The sequence below is a fragment of the Phaseolus vulgaris genome, chromosome 9 (genome assembly GCF_000499845.2).
Source record: "Phaseolus vulgaris cultivar G19833 chromosome 9, P. vulgaris v2.0, whole genome shotgun sequence".
NCBI lineage: Eukaryota > Viridiplantae > Streptophyta > Magnoliopsida > Fabales > Fabaceae > Phaseolus > Phaseolus vulgaris.
In genome coordinates this window covers 10,965,783-10,990,167 of record NC_023751.2, presented here as the reverse complement: position 1 = coordinate 10,990,167, position 24,385 = coordinate 10,965,783, and the positions used below count along the sequence as shown (strand labels likewise).

At 32.7% G+C, this 24,385-nt stretch overlaps 2 protein-coding genes across 8 annotated transcripts; one reads left to right on the top strand and one right to left on the bottom strand.

The window, feature by feature from the left end:
• Positions 1-1,170: 1,170 nt before the first annotated feature.
• Positions 1,171-14,444, bottom strand: LOC137820752 (inositol-pentakisphosphate 2-kinase-like). Of its 4 annotated transcripts, none has more exons than XR_011082679.1 (10): positions 14,303-14,437; positions 14,104-14,219; positions 13,806-14,015; positions 13,447-13,594; positions 12,997-13,037; positions 12,714-12,824; positions 11,918-12,514; positions 10,162-10,361; positions 9,438-9,505; positions 1,171-1,607 (listed from the first exon to the last, which is right to left on the bottom strand). XR_011082679.1 is itself a non-coding variant. In XM_068624991.1 (9 exons), the coding sequence occupies exons 2-8, from the start codon at positions 14,203-14,205 to the stop codon at positions 10,209-10,211; spliced, it is 1,362 nt and encodes a 453-aa protein (XP_068481092.1). In that variant the 5' UTR covers positions 14,206-14,219; positions 14,303-14,444; the 3' UTR covers positions 1,171-1,607; positions 10,186-10,208. The 4 variants fall into 4 exon arrangements, 2 of the variants coding, with proteins under 2 accessions (XP_068481092.1, XP_068481093.1); XR_011082678.1 differs by having other exon boundaries at positions 10,186-10,361; XM_068624991.1 differs by lacking the exon at positions 9,438-9,505 and having other exon boundaries at positions 10,186-10,361; positions 14,303-14,444.
• Positions 14,445-16,189: 1,745 nt separating this feature from the next.
• On the top strand, positions 16,190-20,474 carry LOC137822627 (abscisic acid 8'-hydroxylase 3). Of its 4 annotated transcripts, XM_068627545.1 has the most exons (11): positions 16,190-16,382; positions 16,466-16,597; positions 16,737-17,055; positions 17,158-17,307; positions 18,440-18,617; positions 19,006-19,085; positions 19,179-19,265; positions 19,447-19,525; positions 19,608-19,714; positions 19,911-20,029; positions 20,127-20,474. In XM_068627545.1, the coding sequence occupies exons 2-11, from the start codon at positions 16,539-16,541 to the stop codon at positions 20,233-20,235; spliced, it is 1,287 nt and encodes a 428-aa protein (XP_068483646.1). In that variant the 5' UTR covers positions 16,190-16,382; positions 16,466-16,538; the 3' UTR covers positions 20,236-20,474. The 4 variants fall into 4 exon arrangements, 2 of the variants coding, with proteins under 2 accessions (XP_068483646.1, XP_068483645.1); XR_011082950.1 differs by having other exon boundaries at positions 16,207-16,597; positions 19,874-20,029; XR_011082949.1 differs by having other exon boundaries at positions 16,207-16,597; positions 19,608-19,772; positions 19,874-20,029.
• Positions 20,475-24,385: the final 3,911 nt, after the last annotated feature.

Below are 24,385 nucleotides of genomic sequence, written 5' to 3'. Positions count from 1 at the left end.
TGTTGAGGATTACGAGGGAGAAGCATTTATATGCTAAGTTCTCTGAGTGTGAGTTCTGGACGAAGGAATTTAACTTCTTAGAGTATGTGATATCAGCTCAGGGGATCTCAGTGGCTCTAGCCAAGGTGGAGGTAGTGCTTCAAGGGGAACGCCTTAAGACAATCTCAAAAATAAGAAGTTTTATGAGTCTAGCTGGCTAATATCGGAGGATTGTTGCATATTGTTTCATGGTAGTAGCACCTTGACACAACTAACTCGTAAAGATCAATTTTCTTTTCTTGGACTGACAAATGTGATCAAAGTTTCATCGAGTGTAAGAAAGGGTTTACTAATGCTCCAGTGTTAGTGATTTCTGATATAGGAAAACCTTTTGAGGTTTACTATGATGCTTCACATCAGGGATTATGTTGTGCCGTGATGCAAGAGAAGAAAACAGTGTTAGAATTAAAGGTCTTAAACAAGAGGGGGTTGAATTGTTTTTAAAATATTTTTGCAAGTATTGAAGGTAGAGTGAAAAACTATGAAGAATTAATCAATTAAAAATCTCTTCAACCAAATAGAAAATTGTTTTTAGTTTGATTCCAGAAAATCAACATGTTGTTTTCACGATTATTAATTAAAAAAAACAACAATTATTAACATTTTTTTTCATTTTTTTACTTAACTGTTTTACTATACTGTTTAATCATTTATTTTTTCAAACTTTAAAACACACACAATCAACCATTATTAATTTCATTAAATAAGAAAATTATTTTCATGTATATAAATATCAAAATTGAAGTTCATTTACTATCCTATATATATATATATATATATATATATATATATATATAAATTCTTTAATCTACAATTTCTTTTATGCTCCTACACTTGTTTCTTTATTTTAAATTCATATAATATAAAAATATAATACAAAACCTGTATGTAAAAAATTATTCAGTCTTATCAGGTAATTATAATGGACCTCTACCAAATTTTTCTCAAAAAATAAAAAATACTGAAACTAAAGTTGTTAGATGTTTCCACAACTTCAACTTAAATAATTTCAAATTGAAACCTGAATTCAAATGTGATGATAGCACTATTTCATTAATTCAAGAAAATTCGTATGATGATATCGCTACTTCATTGATCCAAGAAACTCAAATCCTAAGAGGGTGTCACAACTTTCATGTAAATCCAGCACACTAAAATCTTTCTCTCTTATCATGACTTAAATGAAAATATTAATTAAAAGTGTTCCAACATCACACAATTTCATCCTTATTTATGCAAAGTGTTTGACTCGATTTCATGTATTTTCGTTATAACTCACAAATTACTCCTTTAACGTAAATTTTCGAAGTTAATTAGATAACGAAACAGTAACTATATTACATCGCATCTCTGACATGATAGAACTTTTATCTCATTCATCATCTTTTACCTGAGAACGCTTGTACTCAATTCCTGATAACTTTCTGACCTTGATGATCCTCATTGCATTGGGCTTCTTCAATCATAGTCCCCATGATTTCGTACCAGTTGAGGGCAATGGTAGTAATGCTTTTACAAGTTTGTTTTTCCTGCCCCTTGAACGGAGCAGTTCTACAGACGCTAGATTTCTGCAGTACATAAGCCCGTCAGATATGTTGGTACTTTCTAACAAAAAAGCAGAAAGTCTAAACCAAAAGGAGCAAATCGTAAATAGTACTTCAGCGTGTAATTAGGGATAAATGATTTCAGAAGTGTAGACATAATTTTCACAAAACAAGAGTGCTACAGTGCGAAAGTGGGGGTACAAGCCATCCATAACATGAAAATTAGACACCATTTGGGAATTTCTAATTACAGTTAAAACTAAGATAAAATGAAGGAGAATAAAATACTCTTGTGAACTTATTTATCTTTATTCATCAAGCAACAATCTTTATATAGGCAATACATCAGTAAGGATACTCAAACAAATAGAAAAATAAGAAACAGATTTTTATTTCCCAAAGACTATAACAACAGCACAACTGATGTCTAATAACTAGCAGACCATAACGGTAACATAAGACTTCTTCAAAAATATCTCAACAAATCCTCCCTTAAACTGAAAGTTTTCAACAACTATTAGTTTAACTATCATTCAAATAACAAACTCCTAATAAATTCCTTAACTTTTGAAATGCAGACAACTTCAACGGCTTGGTTAAAATGTCAGCAACTTGATTTTCACTCTTGCAGTAGAGAACTTCAATGACTTCATCTTTTGTGAGATCCCTTAAGAAATAAAACCTGACATCTATGTGTTTGCTCACGTCATGAAATACGGGATTTTTGGAGAGTTTGATCGTTGATATGTTGTCACAATAAATTGCAGTTGGTCCTCTTTGCTTGAACTGCAACTCCTCAAGTATCCTTCTGAACCATATAGCTTGACAGGCACAAGCTGTAGTAGCTACAAATTCTGCCTGAGTGGTTGATAAAGTGACAATAGATTGCTTTTTAGAAGACCAAGCAACAGCTCCTAAACCCAACATGAACACATAGCCCGAAGTACTTTTTATGTCATCTTTGTCTCGGGCATAATCACTATCAGTAAAACCACAAAAATCTTATTTGTGTCCTCTCTTGTAAATCAACAATCAATTGTTCTCTGCACGTAACGGAGAATTCGTTTGGCAGCTGCAAAATGAATCTTCTTTGGGCATTCCATATACCTACTGACAAGGCTGACATAATACATTGTGTCAGGTCTAGTAGTAGTCAAACACATCAGACTTCCCACGATTTATTTGAACACTCTGATGTCCACTTTCCGCCCGTCTTTTGGATATTTCAAAAGTTGAAGACCAACTTCAGTTGGAGTTTCGACAAGATTACAGTTCTTAATTTCGAACCTGTCAAGAATTTCTCGAGCATACTTTCTTTGAGTAATAAAAATACCAACAACAGATTGCACTACTTCAATGCCAACAAAATAGTGCATCATTCCAATATCAGACATATCAAATTCAAACATCATGGATTGCTTAAATTTTTCAAACATATCAGCATCATTTTGGAGACTATTCTTTGCAGAGAAACCTCCAAGCAAATTTGGGACTCCATGAAGAAGTATCAAGGCAATGTGAAGGCAAAAAGGGTACAACTCCAAGGACTTCGAATTGAATTTGAGAATTTGCGTATGAAGTCAGGAGAAGCAGTTGCATATTTCTTTTCAAGAACTATGGCAATTGCAAACAAGATGTGGATCCATGGAGAGAAAATGCAGGATGTCACAATTGTTGAGAAAATTCTTCGATCAATGACACCGAAATAATTTTGTTGTCTGCTTTATCGAAGAATCGAAGGATATTGATGAACTCTCCATTGATGAATTGCAAAGTTCTTTGTTAGTTCATAAGAAGAAAATCATCTCAAGAATTGTCTCTCCATTGATGAATTTGCGTATGAAGTCAGGAGAAGCAGTTGCATATTTCTTTTCAAGAACTATGGCAATTGCAAACAAGATGTGGATCCATGGAGAGAAAATGCAGGATGTCACAATTGTTGAGAAAATTCTTCGATCAATGACACCGAAATAATTTTGTTGTCTGCTTTATCGAAGAATCGAAGGATATTGATGAACTCTCCATTGATGAATTGCAAAGTTCTTTGTTAGTTCATAAGAAGAAAATCATCCAACATGATAAAGAAGAGCACGTGCTGAAAGCAACCACAGATAATCCTCCCTTTAAAACAAGTGGAGGTCGAGTCAGAGGCCAAGGTCGGAGTAGGGGGAGAGGAAGCTATAGTCGAGGTAATCAATAGTACCATCAGCAGAATGATAATCAGTTTCAAGGAAGAGGAAGGGGACGTGGAGGACATGACTCAACAACTCAAAGACCAAAGTCAGTAGACAAATCAAATGTTGAGTGTTATCGCTGCCATAGGTATGGTCAAAGTGCAGAAGTATCTAACTTTGCAAAGAAGGAAGAAGTTTCTCTCTTGATGGTGTGTTATGCAAGTGAAGAAACTCGACAAAATATGTGGTATTTGGACACCGGGTGTAGCAACCACATCTGTGGAGACAAGAAGGCATTTTTTGAATTGGATGAAAGCTTTTGCAATACCGTCAAGTTCGGTGATAACTCTGTTGTATCTGTCATGGGAAAAGGCAATGTCACTTTACATGCCAAAGATAACTCTTTTCACACAATTTCTAATGTGTTTTATGTTCCAAATCTAAAGACCAATTTACTTAGTATTGGTCAGCTATAGGGAAAGGGTTATGAGATATCCATTAAAAATGGATTATGTTGAATTGAAGATTCAAGGCTGGGTTTGATTGCTCAAGTTAGCATGACAGCAAATCGTACGTTTCCACTTCAGGTGCAGAGTTTGAGTTCTTCCTGCTTCTCAGCCAACGTACCAGATACATTGTGGTTATGGCATTTTCGTTATGGCCACTTGAGTTTGGGTGGCTTAAGCACTTTGCAACGGAAGAATATGGTCAGTGGTCTCCCTCAAGTTGAAACTCATTCTCAAGTATGTGAGGAATGTGCGGTTGGCAAGCAACAACGTAATCAATTTCCTAAGGGAAAATCATGGAGAGCCAAAAATGTGTTGGAGTTGGTGCATTATGATCTTTGCTGCCCAATTAATCCATCTTCAAATGGAGGTCAAAGATACATAATTACCTTCATTGATGATTTTAGTCAGAAGACATGGGTCTATATTTTGCAGGTCAAATCTGATGCTTTTGAAGCTTTCAAAAGCTTAAAAATTATGATTGAGAAAGAAGCAGGAAGCTAAATCAAAGTACTTCGCACAGATCGAAGCGGGAAATACAATTCACAAGAATTTGCAAATTTTTGTGAAAGCAATGGCATTAGAAGGCAACTGAAAGTAGCCTATACGCCGCAACAAAACGGTGTCTGTGAGTGCAAAAATCGCACTATAATGAATATGGTGCGCAGTCTCTTTACAAGAAGCAGTGTTCCAAAAGCTTTCTGGCCTGAAGCTGTTAACTGGAGCATTCATATTTTGAATCGAAGTCCTACATTCTCTGTTCAAAATATGACACGGAGGAAGCTTAGAACGGTCGAAAGCCTAATGTTGATCATTTCAGAATTTTCGGATGTATTTGTTATGCCCGTATTCCAAAACAAACAAGAACAAAACTTGATGACAAAGGTGAGAAATGCATTTTCCTTGGTGTTAGCGATTGTTCCAAAGCTTACAAACTACATAATCCTATCACCAAGAAAATTGTCATTAATCGAGACGTAATATTTAACGAAGAAAGTTTCTGGACATGGAGTGAATCTAGTTCTCAACGACAAATTCCAGCAGACTTTGATGGGCAAGATGAATCTGAAAATCAACATAATACAGTGATGCTGCAGCAACCAATCACTACTCAAAATGAACAAGTGGTGACTCAAGTCTCACCGGATGGATGATTATGAAGTAACGGGAATTGGTCAATCTGAGGATCCAGCTGCTCATTTTGCTCTTTTTGCAAATTGTGATCCTATAACCTTTGAAGAAGCAGTAAAGCAATCAAAATGGAGAAAACCTATGAATGAAGAGCTTGCAGCTATTGAAAGAAATAACACATGGAAGTTGACTGAGCTTCCAAAAGGGCAGAAAACAATCGATGTGAAGTGGATTTTCAAGACCAAGTTGAAAGAAAATGGTGAGGTGGACAAGTATAAAGCTCGCTTGGTGGCAAAAGGTTACGAGCAAGAATTTGGTGTAGATTATGAAGAAGTGTTCGCTCCAGTAGCAAGACATGATACAATCAGATTATTGATTGCATTGGCAACACAAAATTCGTGGCCCATTTTCCAGTTGGATGTCAAGTCGGCTTTCTTGCACGGAGACTTGAAAGAACAGGTATTTGTCAAACAACCTCCTGGTTATGTTAAAGTTGGAGATGAATTCAAAGTGTATCAGTTGAAAAAGGCTTTATACGAACTTAAACAAGCCCCACGAGCTTGGTAGAGTCGCATTGAAGCCTAGTTTTTGAAGGAAGGTTTTTCTAAATGCCCATATGAGCATACTCTGTTTGTTAAAGTTGAAGGAGAAAAGATGCTTGTTGTGTCCTTATATGTAGATGACTTGATTTATATTGGAAATGATGTTGATATGTTTGAAAAATTTAAGCAATCCATGATGCTTAAATTTGATATGTCTAATCTTGGAATGATGTACTATTTTCTTGGCACTGAAGTAGTGCAATCTGCTGTTGGTATTTTTATTACTCAAAGAAAGTATGTTCGAGAAATTCTTGACAGGTTCGGAATGAAGAACTGTAATCTTGTCGAAACTCCAATTGAAGTTGGTCTTCAACTTGTGAAATATCCAGAAGAAGGGCGAAAAGTGGACAGTAGAGTGTTCAAACAAATCGTGGGAAGTCTGATGTATTTGACTACTACTAGACCTGACATAATGTATTATGTCAGCCTTGTCAATAGGTATATGGAATGCCCAAAGGAGATTCACTTTGCAGTTGTCAAACGAATTCTCCGTTACGTGCAGCGAACAATTGATTGCGGAGTGTTTTACAAGAGAAGAGACAAATAAGATTTTTGTGGTTTTACTGATAGTGATTATGCCCGAGACAAAGATGACATAAAAAGTACTTCGGGCTATGTGTTCATGTTGGGTTCAGGAGCTGTTGCTTGGTCTTCTAAAAAGAAATCTATTGTCACTTTATCAACCACTGAGGCAGAATTTGTAGCTGCTACAGCTTGTGCATGTCAAGCTATATGGTTCAGAAGGATACTTGAGGAGCTGCAGTTCAAGCAAAGAGGACCAACTTCAATTTATTGTGACAACACATCAACGATCAAACTCTCCAAAAATCCCGTGTTTCATGGCAGGACCAAACACATAGATGTCAGGTTTTATTTCTTAAGGGATCTCACAAAAGATGAAGTCATTGAAGTTTTCTACTGCAAGAGTGAAGATCAAGTTGCTGACATTTTAACCAAGCCGTTGAAGTTGTCTGCATTTCAGAAGTTAAGGAATTTATTAGGAGTTTGTTGTTTGAATGATAGTTAAACTGATAGTTTTTTAAAACTTTCAGTTTAAGAGAGGATTTGTTGAGATATTTTTTAAGTCTTATGTTACCGTTATGTTGTGCTAGTTATTAGGCATCAATTATGCTGTTGTTCTAGTCTTTAGCAAATAAAAATTTGTTTCCTATTTTTTTGGTTGTTTCTATTTGTTTGGCTATCCTACTGATGTATTGCCTATATAAAGGTTGTTGCTTGATGAATAAAGATAGATAAGTTCACAGCAGTGTTTTATTCTCTCCTTCGTGTTCTTCAGCGCGTGCTCTTCTTTATCCTGCTGATTTTCTTCTCATGAACTAACAAAGAACTTTGCAATTCATCAATGGAGAGTTCATCAATATCCTTCGATTCTTCGATAGAGCAGACAACAAAATTAAATTTCGGTGTCATTGATCGAAGAATTTTCTCAACAATTGTGACATCCTGCATTTTCTCTCCATGGATCCTCATCTTGTTTGCAATTGCCATAGTTCTTGAAAAGAAATCTGCAACTGCTTCTCCTAACTTCATACGAAATTCTCAAATTCAGACTCGGAGTCCTTGGAGTTGTACCCTTTTTTGCCTTCATATTGCCTTGATACTTCTTCTTCATGGAGTCCCAAATTTGCTTGGAGGTTTCTTTGCAAAGAATAGTCTCCAAAATGGAATGAACGATTGCTTGAAACAGATAATTTTTAGCCTTAACATCTTTCAATTTTAAGGCTTCAAATTTTGTTTTCTAAGCTTTCGTAGCTCCTGTTGCTGGTTCTGCTACTCCAGATTCAACAACATTCCAATACTCCTTGGACCTCAAGATGTTTTCCATAAGCATGCTCCAGTGATCATAGTGACCATCGAAGCGTGGAATAGCTAGTTGTACGAAGTTGTCTGAGGAAGCCATTGAATGTTAGCTGCTGCTATTATATGTAACTCAAGCTCTGATACCACTGTTAAAACTAAGATAAAATGAAGGAGAGAATAAAATACTGTTGTGAACTTATCTATCTTTATTCATCAAGCAACCGCCTTCATATAGGCAATACATCAGTAGGGATAGCCAAACAAATAGAAACAACCAGAAAAATACTAAACAGATTTTTATTTCCTAAAGACTAGAACAACAACATAACTGATGCCTAATAACTAGCACAGCATAACGGTAACATAAGACTTCTTCAAAAATATCTCAACAATTACTATGTAAGAAAAACACCGCAGAAACAAAAACCATGATTTGCTACGTCTTGTTCATCACGTTCCACTGTACAAGTTAGGCTGAAAACTAAAGTGGCAGCGGAAATGTTAACAGGGAACTAAACAACCAGTAATAAATGGTAATCGAATAGTGTCCAACCTATACCCTCGCGGGCGAACAAAATGCAGAAACTAAATATTCACAAAAACAAGCTCCAATTAATATCCACAAACAACAATTATTCAGTTCAACCCAGATTCTTGGGTTCAGTGACCAAATTCTCATCAATTCACAAATCACAACATATGACAATCAAACTCATGCTATACCCCAAATGTCATTCCCCAAAAGACATACCTTGTAATCAGTGCAAAACAAAATGCATACATTTAATTTAAGAGGGGGTGAGTTTCTAATATAAAAAAACAAATGGTTCTATCCATGGTTTATGATATATTAATATTCCATAAGGAGTACTCTACAAAGTTGTAATTTGTAATGAAGTCTTGAAACAATGTTTCATATCCCAAATAGCAATGTGTACCCGGGCCCAAAAACGCTATAGCAAGCTAGTGGGTAACAACTATTTTGAAAGTTTCTACATAATTTACAAAGTCTGTGTGTGTATCTGCATATAAATTCTAATTAATAAAAAAAACTCAAAATTAATGACATTCATAATTATAAATAAAATGTCAAGGATGTCAAACAAGTAAATACTAACAGAAATAGCACCCGAAAAAGCCTTAAATTTCTGTTTCAACATGATCTTCTAAATCCAAGTTTTCTTTATCATTTTCAAAACTATTACAGCTGCAATTTTCATTTTTGGAGGTTGTGATCCCAAAAGTAGCCCCCAAAAAAGCTCTAATGTCTCTGTTTACGGGGCTTTTTGGAATCAACACATAGGGCCACTGTGACCACTATTTAGTCTACTACAGCCGCTACTCTAAACTTCTTCATTACGGCAACCCTTGTAGTGGTCAGGGGCCGCGCTGCGACTATAGTGGTGCTTTAGTGCGCATTTAAAATATTGTCTTGAAATAAATTTAAAATAAAATTTATTCTGGTCAAAATTGGTAATGAAATTGTCGTTTGATTGGAATGTGTCAGTATGCGGGTGAAAGCATGACGACTTCTGTGAATCCAACCTACACAAGTCCCTCCTTTGTACTACTACTGGAACTAGAGACAAGAAACAAATAAAAGAGCGAGAAGGGAAAAACCTTGAAATGGCTCATGAGCTCAATGTCCGACACACACAGATCATCAGTCAGGCCACGGCCAAACTAGGCTGAACAAAAGAAAAACCAGAACTGAGCTGAAGCTACCGTCTCTAAAATAGACTTTCTGAGTACTGTTTACAACATTACATTGCATTACTGCACAGACTACAATTTTCCACTTAGAGCCTAAAAATGAATACAGATTAAAATTTATACCAGTTAATTTCACAGTACAGAGGCCAACCTAACCGCTGCCCTTGTATCTTTCAAGCAAAGAAAGTGGAAATGAAGCATAAGATCAGCTACAACTAACAAGTGTTTCATCCAGTATTTTAGCGGTGTATTCATATTTTAAAAACAAAGACAAATCAAATTTCAGTTCTATCAATATCTTTAAAATGGACAGAAATATTGATATATCACTTTCCCAGTTTTACCAGTAGGTACAAATCAAAACCGACATGATCTGGACCAAATGGATTTATAAATTCAATAGTATTATCCGGAGCTTCTGTGTGTGTAGGACCAACATACATAGACATTTTAGAAATAATAAAGGAGCTAGGATTATAATATGTAATAACATAAAAGTTCATAAACCAATGCAACATGTCTATCATAAAGAAATTGAAAATAAAGCCACATTGAACCACTATATTAAGATTTGCATACAAAAAACCTTCTGAAGGATAAATAATAATACTGACAAATTGCTCATACTTACCAACGCAATCATCTCAAGTATTACCTATATAAAAGAGACTGCTAAATCTAAGTACGCAGTTTGTGATGCTTGCAAATTCGTAAATCTCTTCCACGGTCCATTTTCACCATTTCTTTGTAGCAGCTCACTATCTTCTTGTCTAATTCATAATATTCTTCCATTTTACTCATTCGCTTCAGATCCAAGTCAATGAAATACACCTAATATAGATAAAATAATATAGATCAATAAGCAGTTAAAATAAGATATAAAAGTTACAAGCATTATAGTTATTGTTTCATAAGGATAAAGATAATAGAATCATTATAATTGTGGCTAAGGGAAGCAGTAATTCAAACTTGTTTCAAAATTTAAGGCATGAAATCGTGAGTGCGATCAAGTCCCATTTTGAACTGCTGTGCTTTAGGCTTTAGTACTTCATTATAGCAGACACAAATTTTAGTTCAATAAAAAATAATACTAAAGACAGTAAGGGTGCTTCTTCCAGTGCTTTTGAGTTTTGAGAAGCACCCTAGTTAGTTACAACATTTATCCTTTTGATAGGCCTCGAAGTGAGTAGAATATTTGTAGAAAGTGATGTGGTTGAGCAGTTGAAGTTGTCATGCTTAGGGAAGTATTCAGATTTGTTAGTACTGAAAACTTCTCAGTTGTAACAGGGAAACCTTAGGAATGAGGATTTTCTCCTTTAGCATCTGTTAGGAATTCAGTAAAGCATTACAGATATCATTCTATAGCCTCTGTACCTTTTTGTAAATTTAGATACCTTTTGCCATAAGTTTATGCCAAACAACTTTTTTAGTTTAAATACAATAGAATGTCCACTTATTCCAGCGCAGTAAATTATGATGTGCCACATTAAAATAAAATAAATAAATGACATATTAAGGATTAAACACTAAATATAATAATTTTAAAAGATTAAATTCAAAACATTAAATAAAAAACTAAAATCAAACAAACCCAAATCCTTTCTCCTGTTTCAATTATTGCATTGCCATCTCATTCTAATTCTTCCACTTTTTCCGCAGCCACATATATGTGGTGACAAGGTAAAGATAAGCCAAAGTTTGTCTACTAATTCTGCATTTCATAGGACTTTAACAATATTCTTGAGTGATTTATAATCAGTAGTTTATTTTATCCGTCTTTTATAATCTATGAGGATAATTTGGCCCCTACGGATTTATAATTATTAGTAATATGCTTTATAAGGAAGCTTTTAGTGAAACACTAAATGAAATCAATGGTTGAACATAACATTTCACTCCTGCGGATCTAAGTTTTGTTTGATTTCTCACAATGATTAGTGAGTTTCTCTTGGCAACATTTGAAAATAAAATCTTTCAATTTGCTGCTTTTCTTTCAGCAGCATTCTTTATTTGGTAGAATACGAGGAAGGCATAAGAATGAAAGTGTCAAGTACGAAAAGAGAGACCCAAAAAATTCAGACTTTTTTTTAATTATAGTGTTTTATTTAATAGATTTCCATTTGGTTTTTTTAAAATTAGTATATTTATTATTTAGTCTCTAATATATTATTTATTTATTTGTATCACTTTGTCATTCACCATTGATCCATTCTAAAATGAGCCAACATTACACTGTATTTAAACTCTTTATTCTATTTTGCACTAAAAAATCAACATCATTCTCAAATGAGACCTTCAAACTACCAGCAGAGCAACCAAATGAATCATGTAATGCACTGTCTACCTTATCAAAATAAATAATAATAAAAATGTTAAGGGCTGCCTACCTTGAAGTCAAAGGTTTGCTTAGTTGAATGAAGATACACGTTACTGCATACAGATCCAGAATCCCCCTCTTTCCTTGGTCTAAAACATATCATAAAGCTGCAATCTTTTGCAGTTGTTGCTATTAAATAGTCCTTTACAATTCTCAAACTTTCATCCAAAGAAGCCGAATGCAAAGAGGTATATCTTTTCAGTTGTTCTGCACTCAGATGTTTACATATCATGCACTGTTGATGAGTAATATCATAGTATGCATGGATGACTCCTTCTATGTCAACATTATCAAGCTTCTGAACCTTCAGGAGCTGATCAAGGACTCCCGATTTTTGCACAGCCTCAGTAACAAGAGTAAGCAAATTCTCTGTACGCAGACCATCATCAGATCGAATGACAGACTTAAGTGCATCTTCGAATGCTTTAGCAATACAAATGTTTGTATTTTGAGCACCACCTCCCAGACCCCCAAATATGAGAGAGCCGTTCATAAATACACGGAAATTGTTTTGAGGTGAACTGAAGAGATTCTTGATAGCTTTAAAAGTTTTTTCCTTTGATCCAGAGAATAGATCAAGTGGATTGTATTCACTTAGCAAAGATATCTGCAAACATATTGGATAAAACTGTTTCAAATTTAAAGGTTAAAAAAGATAAGATATGTTTAAGTGAAATAATAATAACATTCATCAACAGAACAACATATTAAACACTGACTGGACTACATGATATCACCACTGTAAGAAGTATGCACTACCCAGCAACAGAATCACCAATAAAGGCAAAATTTTGTGCTCGGGGTACCTCTCCTTGCTGCAATTTTAGAACTTGGTGCATTTGAAAGCGAGTTATGGTCCTTTTGACAGCAGTTTCTTCAGATATGTAACTTGAAAGAGGAAGAAATCCGCATTTGGGCTACTTGTTCAGAACAACACTTAAAATGTTAATAACAAGCAAAAGAGAGAGTAAGGTAGAACAAGTTTGATACTTAATTTAAAATTTTAAAGTTTTTAAGTTGTTGTCTAATGAGAAGGGGGGGAAAGTTTGATACAAAGAATAATAATGTATGACACTATCAAGAGCATACCTTTATCTCAACAGATATGCAGGGGCTCGATCCTAGATTACCTGAAATGAAACAGAGAGCTTGTGACAGAACTTTCAAATGCTCAGCAGATGCGTTGAGAAGTTAGGAAATTTGGATGTGTTTACTAAATTTATATTACAAGGGATAACATCAAAGATGAAAGAGCTAGAAATTATGGTTTTCTTGTTGGAAGTATATTAAGGATCATTATAGAATACTCAAATGATTAGTAGCATGTCTCCCGTTCAACCATGAAACCTGCCCTCCCTTACTTCTATCTTGATTTGCATTGCAAGTACTCATGGTGTATGTTTGGATGGATGATTTCTCAGGGTGGTGCTATAAAGTGTTAAGTGAAAGAAACATAACGTCCATAGCAACTACATACTCCACAGTTTCACATGCATAAAGGGTAACAATTATTTTTGAACTGAAGCAAGTCCTCAATACCATGAGTAAAGAGTGAATGATCAGACAAGAGAAGCACAGAATCACGATGCATGTCGACCCGTGCATTATCAACTCTCCAAGCAGGACGTTGATAGATAACATTCTTTTCAACCGATTCAAGAAATTCCCTCGTCACCCCCACAAGCATCTAAACAAAGTAAAAAAAGGATAAGTGAGAGTCAGAGATCATAATCACTACCATCAATCTCACAAAAGCTCTTCCACGCTATACACAAAGGTGGCATGGATGATCTATTAATTAACGTATCAAAAACCGCTGAGTATAACACATTTATCAATAACAAAATCAAACACAATAGAATGTTGTGGACACGGATTTGGTGCAACACAACACATACCCCGGCATCAACATATTTGGAACCAAGCAATGGCTTCATAACATGTTGAACAAATATTTGGCTTGCAATTTCACTGTCCGGCGATGAAATGAATTCATGAACGTCTTTCCAAAGCAGGCATTCATGCGCAGTCAAGGCAGAGGGGCTCCTCATAGTCATGGCATTCGCGCCACTCCTCGAAGCCTTACGAATGCGCATCACTTTCCCAATCTGCAACATCAACACCATTACAAATGTACCACCGATCAAGCTTCCATTATCATTCATCTCAATTAAAACAAAGAATTGAGGAACGTACAAACGTAGGAAATGATCCGGAGTACGCGAGAACAAGATTAGCAGCTCCTTCGCCTCGGTAAACCCACTTACCTGCGTCCTTCTCCTGTAAAATCACCTCCATCAAACAGCTTTTGCCTGAGAAAACGAAAGATTATGGATTTCATCGAACACTATCAAGACACTCCAAATCAATCATGGGAAAAATTAAAACACCTTACATCTAGAATGTACTGAGAAACAAAAAAAAAAACAAAATCCTCTTGGCCTCTGTGTCCAGCTCTAGTAATTGCGGCTCAGATCCTTCATTTGTTGTATTCTGACGTGATTCTCGAACCCAAATTTTCATTTTGCTTAAATTTTTTAGTTAATTAATCAATAATCATTAAATTGTTTTTTCGTGCTTATGTGTGCTGGGCCTTGCTGTATGGACCCAAAAACGGGCATTAAAATGCAACAAGGCTGCTTCTTTCTGTACCTTCATACCTTCTTGTGTCACCCCATATGTTTTTTATATTCAAAAAATATCTTTTTTTTAATATTTTGGATTACATAATCCGAAAGTCTTTTTCTAAATCCAGAATTAGCTTCTGGATTATGTAGTCCGAAATATATCCAGATTACATAATCCATAGGCTTATTTCAAATGCAAAAAATAGTCTCGGCTTTTATAAATATCAAAAACTTTCGGATCCAAAAACAACTTCTAGATTATGTATGGAGGTGGCACAAAAAAAGAGAAAACGGTATTTTTACATTTAATATGGGATGGGATGGCAGAAGAATGTATGGAGGTGTAAGAAGAAAGAGTCATGCAACAACTTCAAAATCTCTTAAAAATATATATTGGAAACGGATGTACCCTTACTTTAACGGATTATTTTTTGGAAAATGATAGTTTCACAAGTTGTATAGTATTTAAAAATAAATATATATAATAAAAAAATTGTAATTAAATAATATGAAAAAAATATTAAAATAATAATATTTGGAGTTATAATATGATTGTATAAATTTTTTGAATTATCAATGTATCATTTAGCAAATTAACTTTTTATCATTCAATTATACATGCTTTAAAGAAAAGAAAAAAGTACACGTTCTTTATGGCAAATTCTTCCTTCACCTTCCTACCTTCTCATGCACTTCTATATTTTGTTTTTAGTTTTTAACAATAAATATGTTGGAGAACGTAATGTTTCTTTTTTCATTTTTTACCGTAGCGATGGTTGTGTTTTTGTTAGTTTTTTTTTTCATTTTCTTGAATTCACAAAACACAGAAAAAAAAAACAAAACAAGGTGTAAAAATGCATTACAAAACTAAAAAAATATCTTTATGATAAAAAAGTTGAATATAACGAATCTTTTCGATAACTCTTTCGTACACACTCAAATAATAAAATTGTGTTCTCAAACGTTGAAACTAAAGAAAAATGAAAATGTTGTTACGGAAAGGAAGGCATAAAAATCTCGTCAGAGTAACTGAGATTATTTAAAGATACCATGTTATGTTTTATTTAAGGCTATTTTAAAGAATAAAAATATTAAAAATGATTTTTTATAATTAATGTGAAAATTTAAGAAAGTTGCGGAGGTGTATGGAGAATTCGGCTTCTTTATTAATTACCTGCAATTAGCCCACTTAGTCACCTGCCATTAGCCCACTAAAATTAGCATTATGGTGAATTGGCAATAAAGCACTACTAGGTAGTCACTATACGCCGTTGATAGTTGCATGTCAATCATCACCATCTTCAATCGCAATGCCTCAAGTTAAGTGCGCAAGACTAGTTAATAATTTGTTTGAATTTCCTCAAGTTAAGACAAATTAATTTAAGACACGTTTTTATAATCTTCTAAAAAAACAATAAATTTAATTTCTTTATAAGTTAAAACCAGCACCGTTAACTTAAATATAATTTTATAAGTAAGACCAAGATGACGTTGTCCAAAAAAAAAAAGTGATGATTCGAGTCTAATAATTTCAAAGTAACCAATAATTTCTTGTTAGGAGACTAAAAACGAAGTTTAATTAATATGGTTAACAGTGTGAGCTCTAGTGATTAAACAAGTAATGAAATATCTCACGGTAATCTTAAGAAGGGCTTACGCATTCTCCCACTTCAGTTTCAAAGTGGAAGGCTCAATGTTTCAAAACATACACCAGTGCATGTCTGCCATAAAAATCATATGTTGAAGTTGGCAATATATATATGTAGCACTAGCAGTGTTGTGTATTGAGCAAGATATTTGGTCACCATAGAAGAGAAGTGAAGAGAGACCAAAATGTTTTCCCAATTGGTAAACGAGCATCCTTATCTTTGCTGCCATGTTGCTCTCTTGTGTTTTTTATTATGTCAAAAAGCATGGGCACTTTGGTGCAGAAACAAGTCCTCTGTGTCCAATATTCCTCCGGGGAATCAAGGATTGCCCTTTCTAGGAGAGACACTTCAGTTCATGGCTGCCATCAACAACACCAAAGGAGTCTATGAATTTGTCCGAGCTCGCCGACTCCAGTAACAAATATCCCATTCTCTCTCTTTTATGCTCTATATCTTACTCATGATTAGTCACCAATTTGTTAATACTTTGTTACCTAAGTATAGTTTAGTTTTCACATTGACACATAATTGCATATGATTATAACTTTGTCAGGTACGGGAAATGCTTCAAGACCAAGTTATTTGGGGAAACGCACGTTTTTATATCGAGCACGGATTCGGCGAAAGTGATTCTAAACAAGGAGGGGAAATTCTCAAAGAAGTATATGAAGTCAATCGCGGAGCTTGTGGGGCGCGATAGCTTGCTCTGTGCTGCGCACCAACATCACAAGCTCATTCGCGCCTCTCTCTTTTCTCTGTTCTCAACGCATTCTCTCTCTTCCTTCGTTCAACTCTTTGATTCACTTCTTCTTCAAGCTATAACTACCTGGAAATCTGGATCTGTCCTCGTTATTCAAGATGAAACACTCAAGGTATTTATTTCAACACAACAAAAATAAATTAAGCTCAATTTTATTCATTCTTAGCACACCATTATTTATATGATTTTGTATGAGATAATGTTTGTAATGCAGGTAGCTTGCAAGGCGATGTGCAAGATGCTAATAAGCATCGAGAATGGGTACGAGTTAGAGACGATGCAAAATGAGGTTGCTCGTTTGGGTGAAGCAATGCTTGCCATACCCGTGAGGTTACCTTGGACCAGATTCTACAAAGGCCTTCAGGTAAATATTCTCGTACACTTTCACTCACACGTATGTAATCATTCTTTATCTCATCAATTATTAATCATTCCTTCAACCATAATGGTTATTTCTTTTGGTTTTTATTAAAATGGGTCCGTTTAAAAAAAAATTATAAATTTAGGCAAGTCGTGCTAATTCGGCACGACTTTATATGCAGAAATCGTTCCAATTAGGCACGACTTCTACCATGTCATACTAAAGTCGTGTTAACTTTGCACGACTTCTGCTCCGTCATATTGAAGTTGTGTCAACTTGGCACGACTTCTGCCACGTCATAATTTTTTTTTTTAATTTTATTGTTTATATATTGAGTAGTAGGTTATGTAATGTTAAAAATTAATTTGATACATAATTTTCTAAGAGTGTTAGTTTTAAGGAACAAAAAATTGGATAATCAAATAATCAAGTTATTGTATTACATTACCGTCAAACATGATTCATACACGATTATCCAATGAAGTCGTCCCAATTAGGCACGACTTGCCTAAATTTGTATTTTTTTTAAAAAATCCCATTTTGGTAAAAACAAAAAAAATACCCCATCATGATAAAAAAAAACCAATATTTTAACTTATTATTTCAAAGTCTAAATACACATTTCCATTAAAAATCTTGCAAAGAATCAATCGAAAACCAATTCATGACTATTTGTTTTAACACCAAAACAACACTACCCCCATAATTATCTAACATTTATATTAAATTATTTTCATAAGATCAAAACTCATACTAAATAAAAATAATTCTCTTATCAAGTTAGGATTGTATAAATCCATTGCACTTATACTATAACATATGTTTTTGTTTTTAAGAACAAGAGTAATTTTCAAATTGTTAAGGACAAACCTTCCTTTTCTAAAGTTTGCCCCTGATATTTTTGTTTGTTTCTCTGTGGTTGTTAACTGCTCTTAACCCAAACAATTAAAATACCCAACAAGTCGAGACCCAAACTCTTTTCACTAACTCACCACAGGTCCTTACATCATCACCTTCATTACTAATTATGAAGAAAATTATACATTGACAACTTTTTTTTCATATATACCGATTCGGTGTCATGAGCTGAAACAAACTTTGAAATGTCTACTTAAGCTTTCAAGTGAAAATGCAGGCTCGAAAAAGGATAATGGACATATTGGAGAAGACTATAAATGAAAGAAGAAGTGGAATTGCAACTAGCCATGTAGATTTCCTTCAACAACTTTTGGATAATAAATTACACGAGGATGGAGTCCCAAGACTAACAGACACAGAGATCAAAGACAATATCTTAACTATGATAATTGCAGGTAAAATTTAGTATTGAGAAATTTTTACTAAATTTGCAATTCTATCTCTTAATTATTGAAATGGGTAAAAGACTTTAAAATTACTAAAATGAAAAGTTCTTTTCAGTTCAAATATAGAGTCTCATCATCACGACTTATCTCTTTTAATATCTTTTTAAATTATATTTATTTTGATAATTAAGAGGTATGAGTTCACGATCATGTCTTTTCAATCTATTTTTACGTCATATTACGTAATTATTTGAAATTATATGATAATTAAATTTTTAATTTACCAATCAAGTTAATAACATATTATATTGAAATTAAATAGAATGACACAATCTTAAAACTGTAGAATAATTTCTCCTCAATATCCACTTTTTTTATACAAAGTTCGAAATCGCAGGACAGGACACGATAGCAAATGCAATGACATGGATGATCAAATTTGTGGATGAGAATCCGCTAGTTTTTAATACCCTTATGGTCGGTGAATCTTTTCAATTCGGTTTATCTTTACATTATATAATCTTCTTTTCCCTGGGTTAGTAAAATGCAGTAATTTTGTTAACTAAACAGAAGGAACAACTTGAGATTGAGAAGAATGGTTCAAGAAATTCATATCTTACAGTAGAGGCCCTTAATGAGATGCCATATGCTTCTAAGGTGTGTGTACTTTTGTATGCAATGTGTTGCAGCTAGCTGCTGCATCAAAATTTACAAATGATGAGATCGTGCATTACTCTTGAATTAATTGTTGTTTCCTGATATAACAGATTATTTTCTTTTGCTTCTATTTGTATCATTTTTTTATAAAAAAAATGGATATTGACACAGTCACAAACAGGTTGTAAAAGAAGCATTAAGGAAGGCCTCTGTGGTACAGTGGTTGCCTAGAGTAGCACTCGAGGACTGTGTGATTGAAGGTAACACATAAATTTCCCATGCATTCCTATGCACTTGGTGTAAATTTAAATGAGAAAAAATGAAAGTGATGCAATGATATAGGATATAAAATCAAGAAAGGGTGGAACATTAACATCGATGCTAGATCGATACACCATGATCCAACTCTGCACAATGATCCGAGTGTGTTCAATCCTTCAAGATTCCCTGTAAGTCTACACTTTGAGAAATGATACTTTGACAACCATAAGGATACAACTTAAAAAAGTAAGATTGTCTATAAATCATTACCCTTTTGGTTACTCTCTTGCAATATTGTTAAATGGAGAAGAAAAATGAAAATTTGATTTTGAGATTTGAATATTCAGAAAATCACAAGATAAACTGTTCCAACAAATATTATAGGCAGAGTCAAAACCATACAGCTTCTTAGCTTTTGGGATGGGAGGAAGGGCATGCCTAGGGAAGAACATGGCTAAAGCCATGATGTTGGTGTTTCTCCACCGTTTCATCACCAATTGCAAGTGGGTACTTTCTGTCATTGATCACACACATTAGTTTAATGTTGGTAACATGCTAGTTATACTCAAGTAACTAAATGGTTACAATGTTTGTATTAAGGTGGAAGGTGATCGATTCTGACTCAAGTATTCAGAAAAGGGCACTTTTTACAAAACTTAAGAGCGGATATCCTGTGCATTTGATCTCAACCAGGGATGTGACAACATAAAGATTTACATATTTGCAGGCAATTCGAACGTGGGTTTCAAGATTTTACCCGTAGATTCAGGGTTGGCTTTGAGTCCACAAGTATTTAACTCATGTCTTGATATTGCAAATACTAGTTATCTATTTTCAACATTAGTTACTGGATCCCTGTGTTGCACAAATTACTTTTGTTATCGAATTTTTAAGAATATATTGATATAGAATGTTAAATGGGTATGAATGCGGGTATTTCATAGGAAATGCTCATCCTAGTTTGCTGTGATAGATATATAATATTGTGGCTGCTGTTATCAACATCAATCATCCAATATCAGTCAATCAAAAAACTTTCTTAGAATCCCTCGGCCAATAAGTAATTGCACTTTAAAAAGTCTGGAAAGTTCACAGTATTTCCTTGTATTCTTTAAACTGTTGTTAATTTTAATCGATGATGTTCTCATCTTCGATCTCCTATGAGTGATCTCCTATTAGTGAATGTATTTACAAAAGAATACTAAAAAAATATTTTGATGTCTAAATTAGTTATTAATATTTAAATTAATTATAGATACAAGACAGATAAATATAATAAATATTATTTAATAAATACTTTTGTTTTTGTTAATATGTTTATTGATAAGGTTGTGATAAATATGACTTTATATTAAAATTAAAGTAGGTTAACAAATTAATCTTGGAACTTTATATAGAATTTGATATCATAATTACTTTAAATAAATATTTTGTGTGAAGATGTCTATAAAAATTATGTAGTTAATTCATTATATGGATATTCCCCCTTAGGAACTGGGGTAATAATTTCACTGTGGTACAGTAATAATTTCATTTAAAACAAAACAAAAAAATCTAACAAATTCTCAAGTTTAGTTTAGTTTTGAGAAAATGAGAGATGTTATGCATCCACGCTTGAAATTATGCAATCTCTTGCTTTCAAGCTATTCAAAATCAACCTACATCTTACATACAAAATTTAAAATAAACACGAAAATTATAGCTTAGCACCCTTTTGTTTCAAAGTTAAGAACTAATTTAGTTTTTAAAAAATGAAAAGAAATTATTAAAAAAAATATTAATTCACTAATAAATAATCAGGTATTTTTTTTCTAACAACTAAATTATTACCCCATATGATATTCAAGTGGAGGGAAAAAATCTCAATAGGTTTGTAGAGTAGTTTTTTTTTTTTGGTGATTTTGGTTGTTGTTTTTTTATTAGTTTTTCTAAAAGTTGAAGTGGTGAAGAAAAAAAATTAAAGAAAGTGTCTCCGTCGAGGTATAATGTGAGCCAATTGACAGAACAATCCACGAAAATAGAACAATTTATAGTTCAACGCTGCACTTATCGTCACTCACCAAACGTTAATCATGTCTCTTTCATTCTCAATAATTTTTCTTATTTTATTTTCACTTTTAATTTATTTTACTTGGAATGAAAATGGTCCTTCTCATATTATTTTTTCCTCTTCAACAATGCCCTCCTAACTAAACTAGGAACATGATCATATTTATTCAGATTATAATTATACAGAAATGTGTACAGGTTTTTGTAAGTTTATTATACACACAAAAATATGTATGATATTTTAGTATATATATTTTGTATATTTTATTTTATCTTTACTTGTGATTTTCTTTCAGTTTTATTTTTTTAATTTGGTCCTTTTTTTTCTAGTTACTTTACTTCTTTGATAATTACATTCTTTAAATTGCATATATCATTAAATAACAAATTACTCGTAATTTATTATTCAAATTTATTATTATTATTTATTTATTTTTAAAATACGTTACTGAGTTTATAGACACGGTTTTAAAAGACTAATTGCGATGGCTTTCAAATCACTATTTATAAAGTCGTTAAAAAATCAAATTTAGACAATGATTTAACTCTTCATCTATATTTTTGGATATAGACAACAATTTATAACAAAAATGGTCATTGTTATGATTCCAAATTAACAATATTTTCATCCAAACTATTGCTCTAATAGTCAATTAAAAAAATAAAAATATTCACAAAATAGATAAGAGTTGGGGTTAAACCGTGGTCTATTGGTCCACATATGTGATGAATTTGATTTGAATCGTTGTTTATATGTTGTGAATTTTTGTAGTTCAATTCTTTTTTTAATTTTATCCTCTTTACTATTTTGTACATAATAAATCACTAACTAAAGTAAACAATATCATATAAAAACATATAAAATATACCAAACAATAAGTAACATAAATTCAATTGTAAATTAATGTCATATCAAATTTTATTTAAACTAAAAACATATTTAACTAAAATTAATATTAAGGAACATAAGAAAAATAAATAAAACAACAAATGAAATTAAACTAAAAACATATTTAACTAAAATTAATATTAAGGAACATAAGAAAAATAAATAAAACAACAAACAAATGAAATTGTGAACTAATATGTAAAGTCAAAATTTCATAAAACTAAAAGCATATAAACTAAATCTAAGATAATTTATCCTAGACTGTTCTAAAGTTGATAAAATAAGTCGTCCAAACTATCCTCACATAATCAAGTAATTCAAAATCGAGTGGTTGACTATCTATAAAATATTGCAACACATAATAAGTTAAGATTAAACCATAAAGTAGACATAATTTGTAATTAAAGAATTAGTTAAACATGATTATAGGGTCTCAACCTCTTTCAATATCGATTCATATATACAATGGTTGTTGTCATCTAATGCATAAGGTCACACATATTGCACTACATTTCCATATTAATTACTAACTCAATTAAAATTTAGTTTACAAACAAAAAAAGATAGGTAATTATTTAATGAAAATTATAAATAATTTTAAGGTGCAACCATGTCAACTTTGGGATCTTGCACTTAGTCGACCTCTCAAAATGTTAATGTACATTACGAGAAAATCATCAAATAGAAACCAATATTTAGATACCAAAATAATTAGTTGCAATAGTAACTAAATTAGATAGCATTTTAGAAACTAAAAAACAATTGGTTTCTAAATTAGTTTCTATTATTGTAAAATAGTTTCTAAATTGGTATCTAATTAGTTACAAGGTTTTAACTACCAATTATTTATATTCTAAATTTGGTAGCAAAAACTTTAGTTGCTAATTAGATACCAATTTATAAACTATTTAACAATAATATAAACTAATTTAGAAACCAAAAATTTATTTAATCCCTAAAATGGTCTCTAATTTAGTAACTATAACAACTAATTATTTTTTATCTCTCAAATTGGTTTTTATTTTATGATTTTCTTGCAGTGGTATGAACTAATTAAAAAAAAAACCCTTGTCATGCTTAAGTAATATAAATATACGGATGACTTCTTTTGTAATGAGCAAAATCACACAATAATGTGATTAGTGAGGGATTAGTGACGTCTGTATTAAAAGAAATATAATTATAAATATAATAAAGTACTAATTATTCACGATTTAAATATAGGTTTTGTTTCTTAGTAGTCTTAGATATATTACTGAAGGATTAAATAATAAAAGGATTTAGTAAAAAATACATTAACGATGGTTTAACAGTTTTGACAAATGGATAATTCAACTTGTTCTAACATGATCTCAACTTTAAAACTTGAACATATTGTTCATAATCATTCTATTTCATTCGAATAATATTACTTCCACCAGAACATACATGTAGTTACTAGAAATAGTGGATCAAATGACATCCATTATTCTAGTTTAACACGTTTTAATATTGGGTAAGCAACTAAATTAAATATTTTATCCAAATAAACTTATTTAACTCAAACTAGTGGGAAAGATATTTGTGTTCTTTAAGAGAATGTAGACAGTTTATAAAAAAAAGGTATGATAGAATAGTTTAAGATAAATATAACTTTCTTCACTTCTTATCCAAATGGCGTTTACATATAATATTTTTCTTTTTCCTCCAAGATTATAAATCAATTCCTTATAGGGTTGAGGTTTGCACCCACTTATATATTTTGAGTGGTCCGATAGCGGGTGGCACGATAGACCCAACACAAACATTCATTAGGATAGGTTCGAAATGACTCTGATACCATATTACGAAGTGGAACTTTAAATCTAACTCAACCCCATAAAACCGACTCATAGAGTTGAGGTTTGCACCCACTTATATACAATGAAAGACTCTAATTTCT

Coding starts and splice junctions, on each gene's coding strand:
- LOC137822627 (XM_068627544.1), top strand. CDS start 16,368: ATGTTTTCCCAATTGGTAAACGAGCATCCTTATCTTTGCTGCCATGTT. Junction 16,598..16,736: donor GTCCGAGCTCGCCGACTCCA/GTAACAAATATC, acceptor TAACTTTGTCAG/GTACGGGAAATGCTTCAAGA. Junction 17,308..18,439: donor GATTCTACAAAGGCCTTCAG/GTAAATATTCTC, acceptor GTGAAAATGCAG/GCTCGAAAAAGGATAATGGA.
- LOC137820752 (XM_068624991.1), bottom strand. CDS start 14,205: ATGGAGGTGATTTTACAGGAGAAGGACGCAGGTAAGTGGGTTTACCGA. Junction 13,595..13,805: donor CCAAATATGTTGATGCCGGG/GTATGTGTTGTG, acceptor TACTTTGTTTAG/ATGCTTGTGGGGGTGACGAG. Junction 12,515..12,713: donor TAAAATTGCAGCAAGGAGAG/GTACCCCGAGCA, acceptor ATATGTTTGCAG/ATATCTTTGCTAAGTGAATA.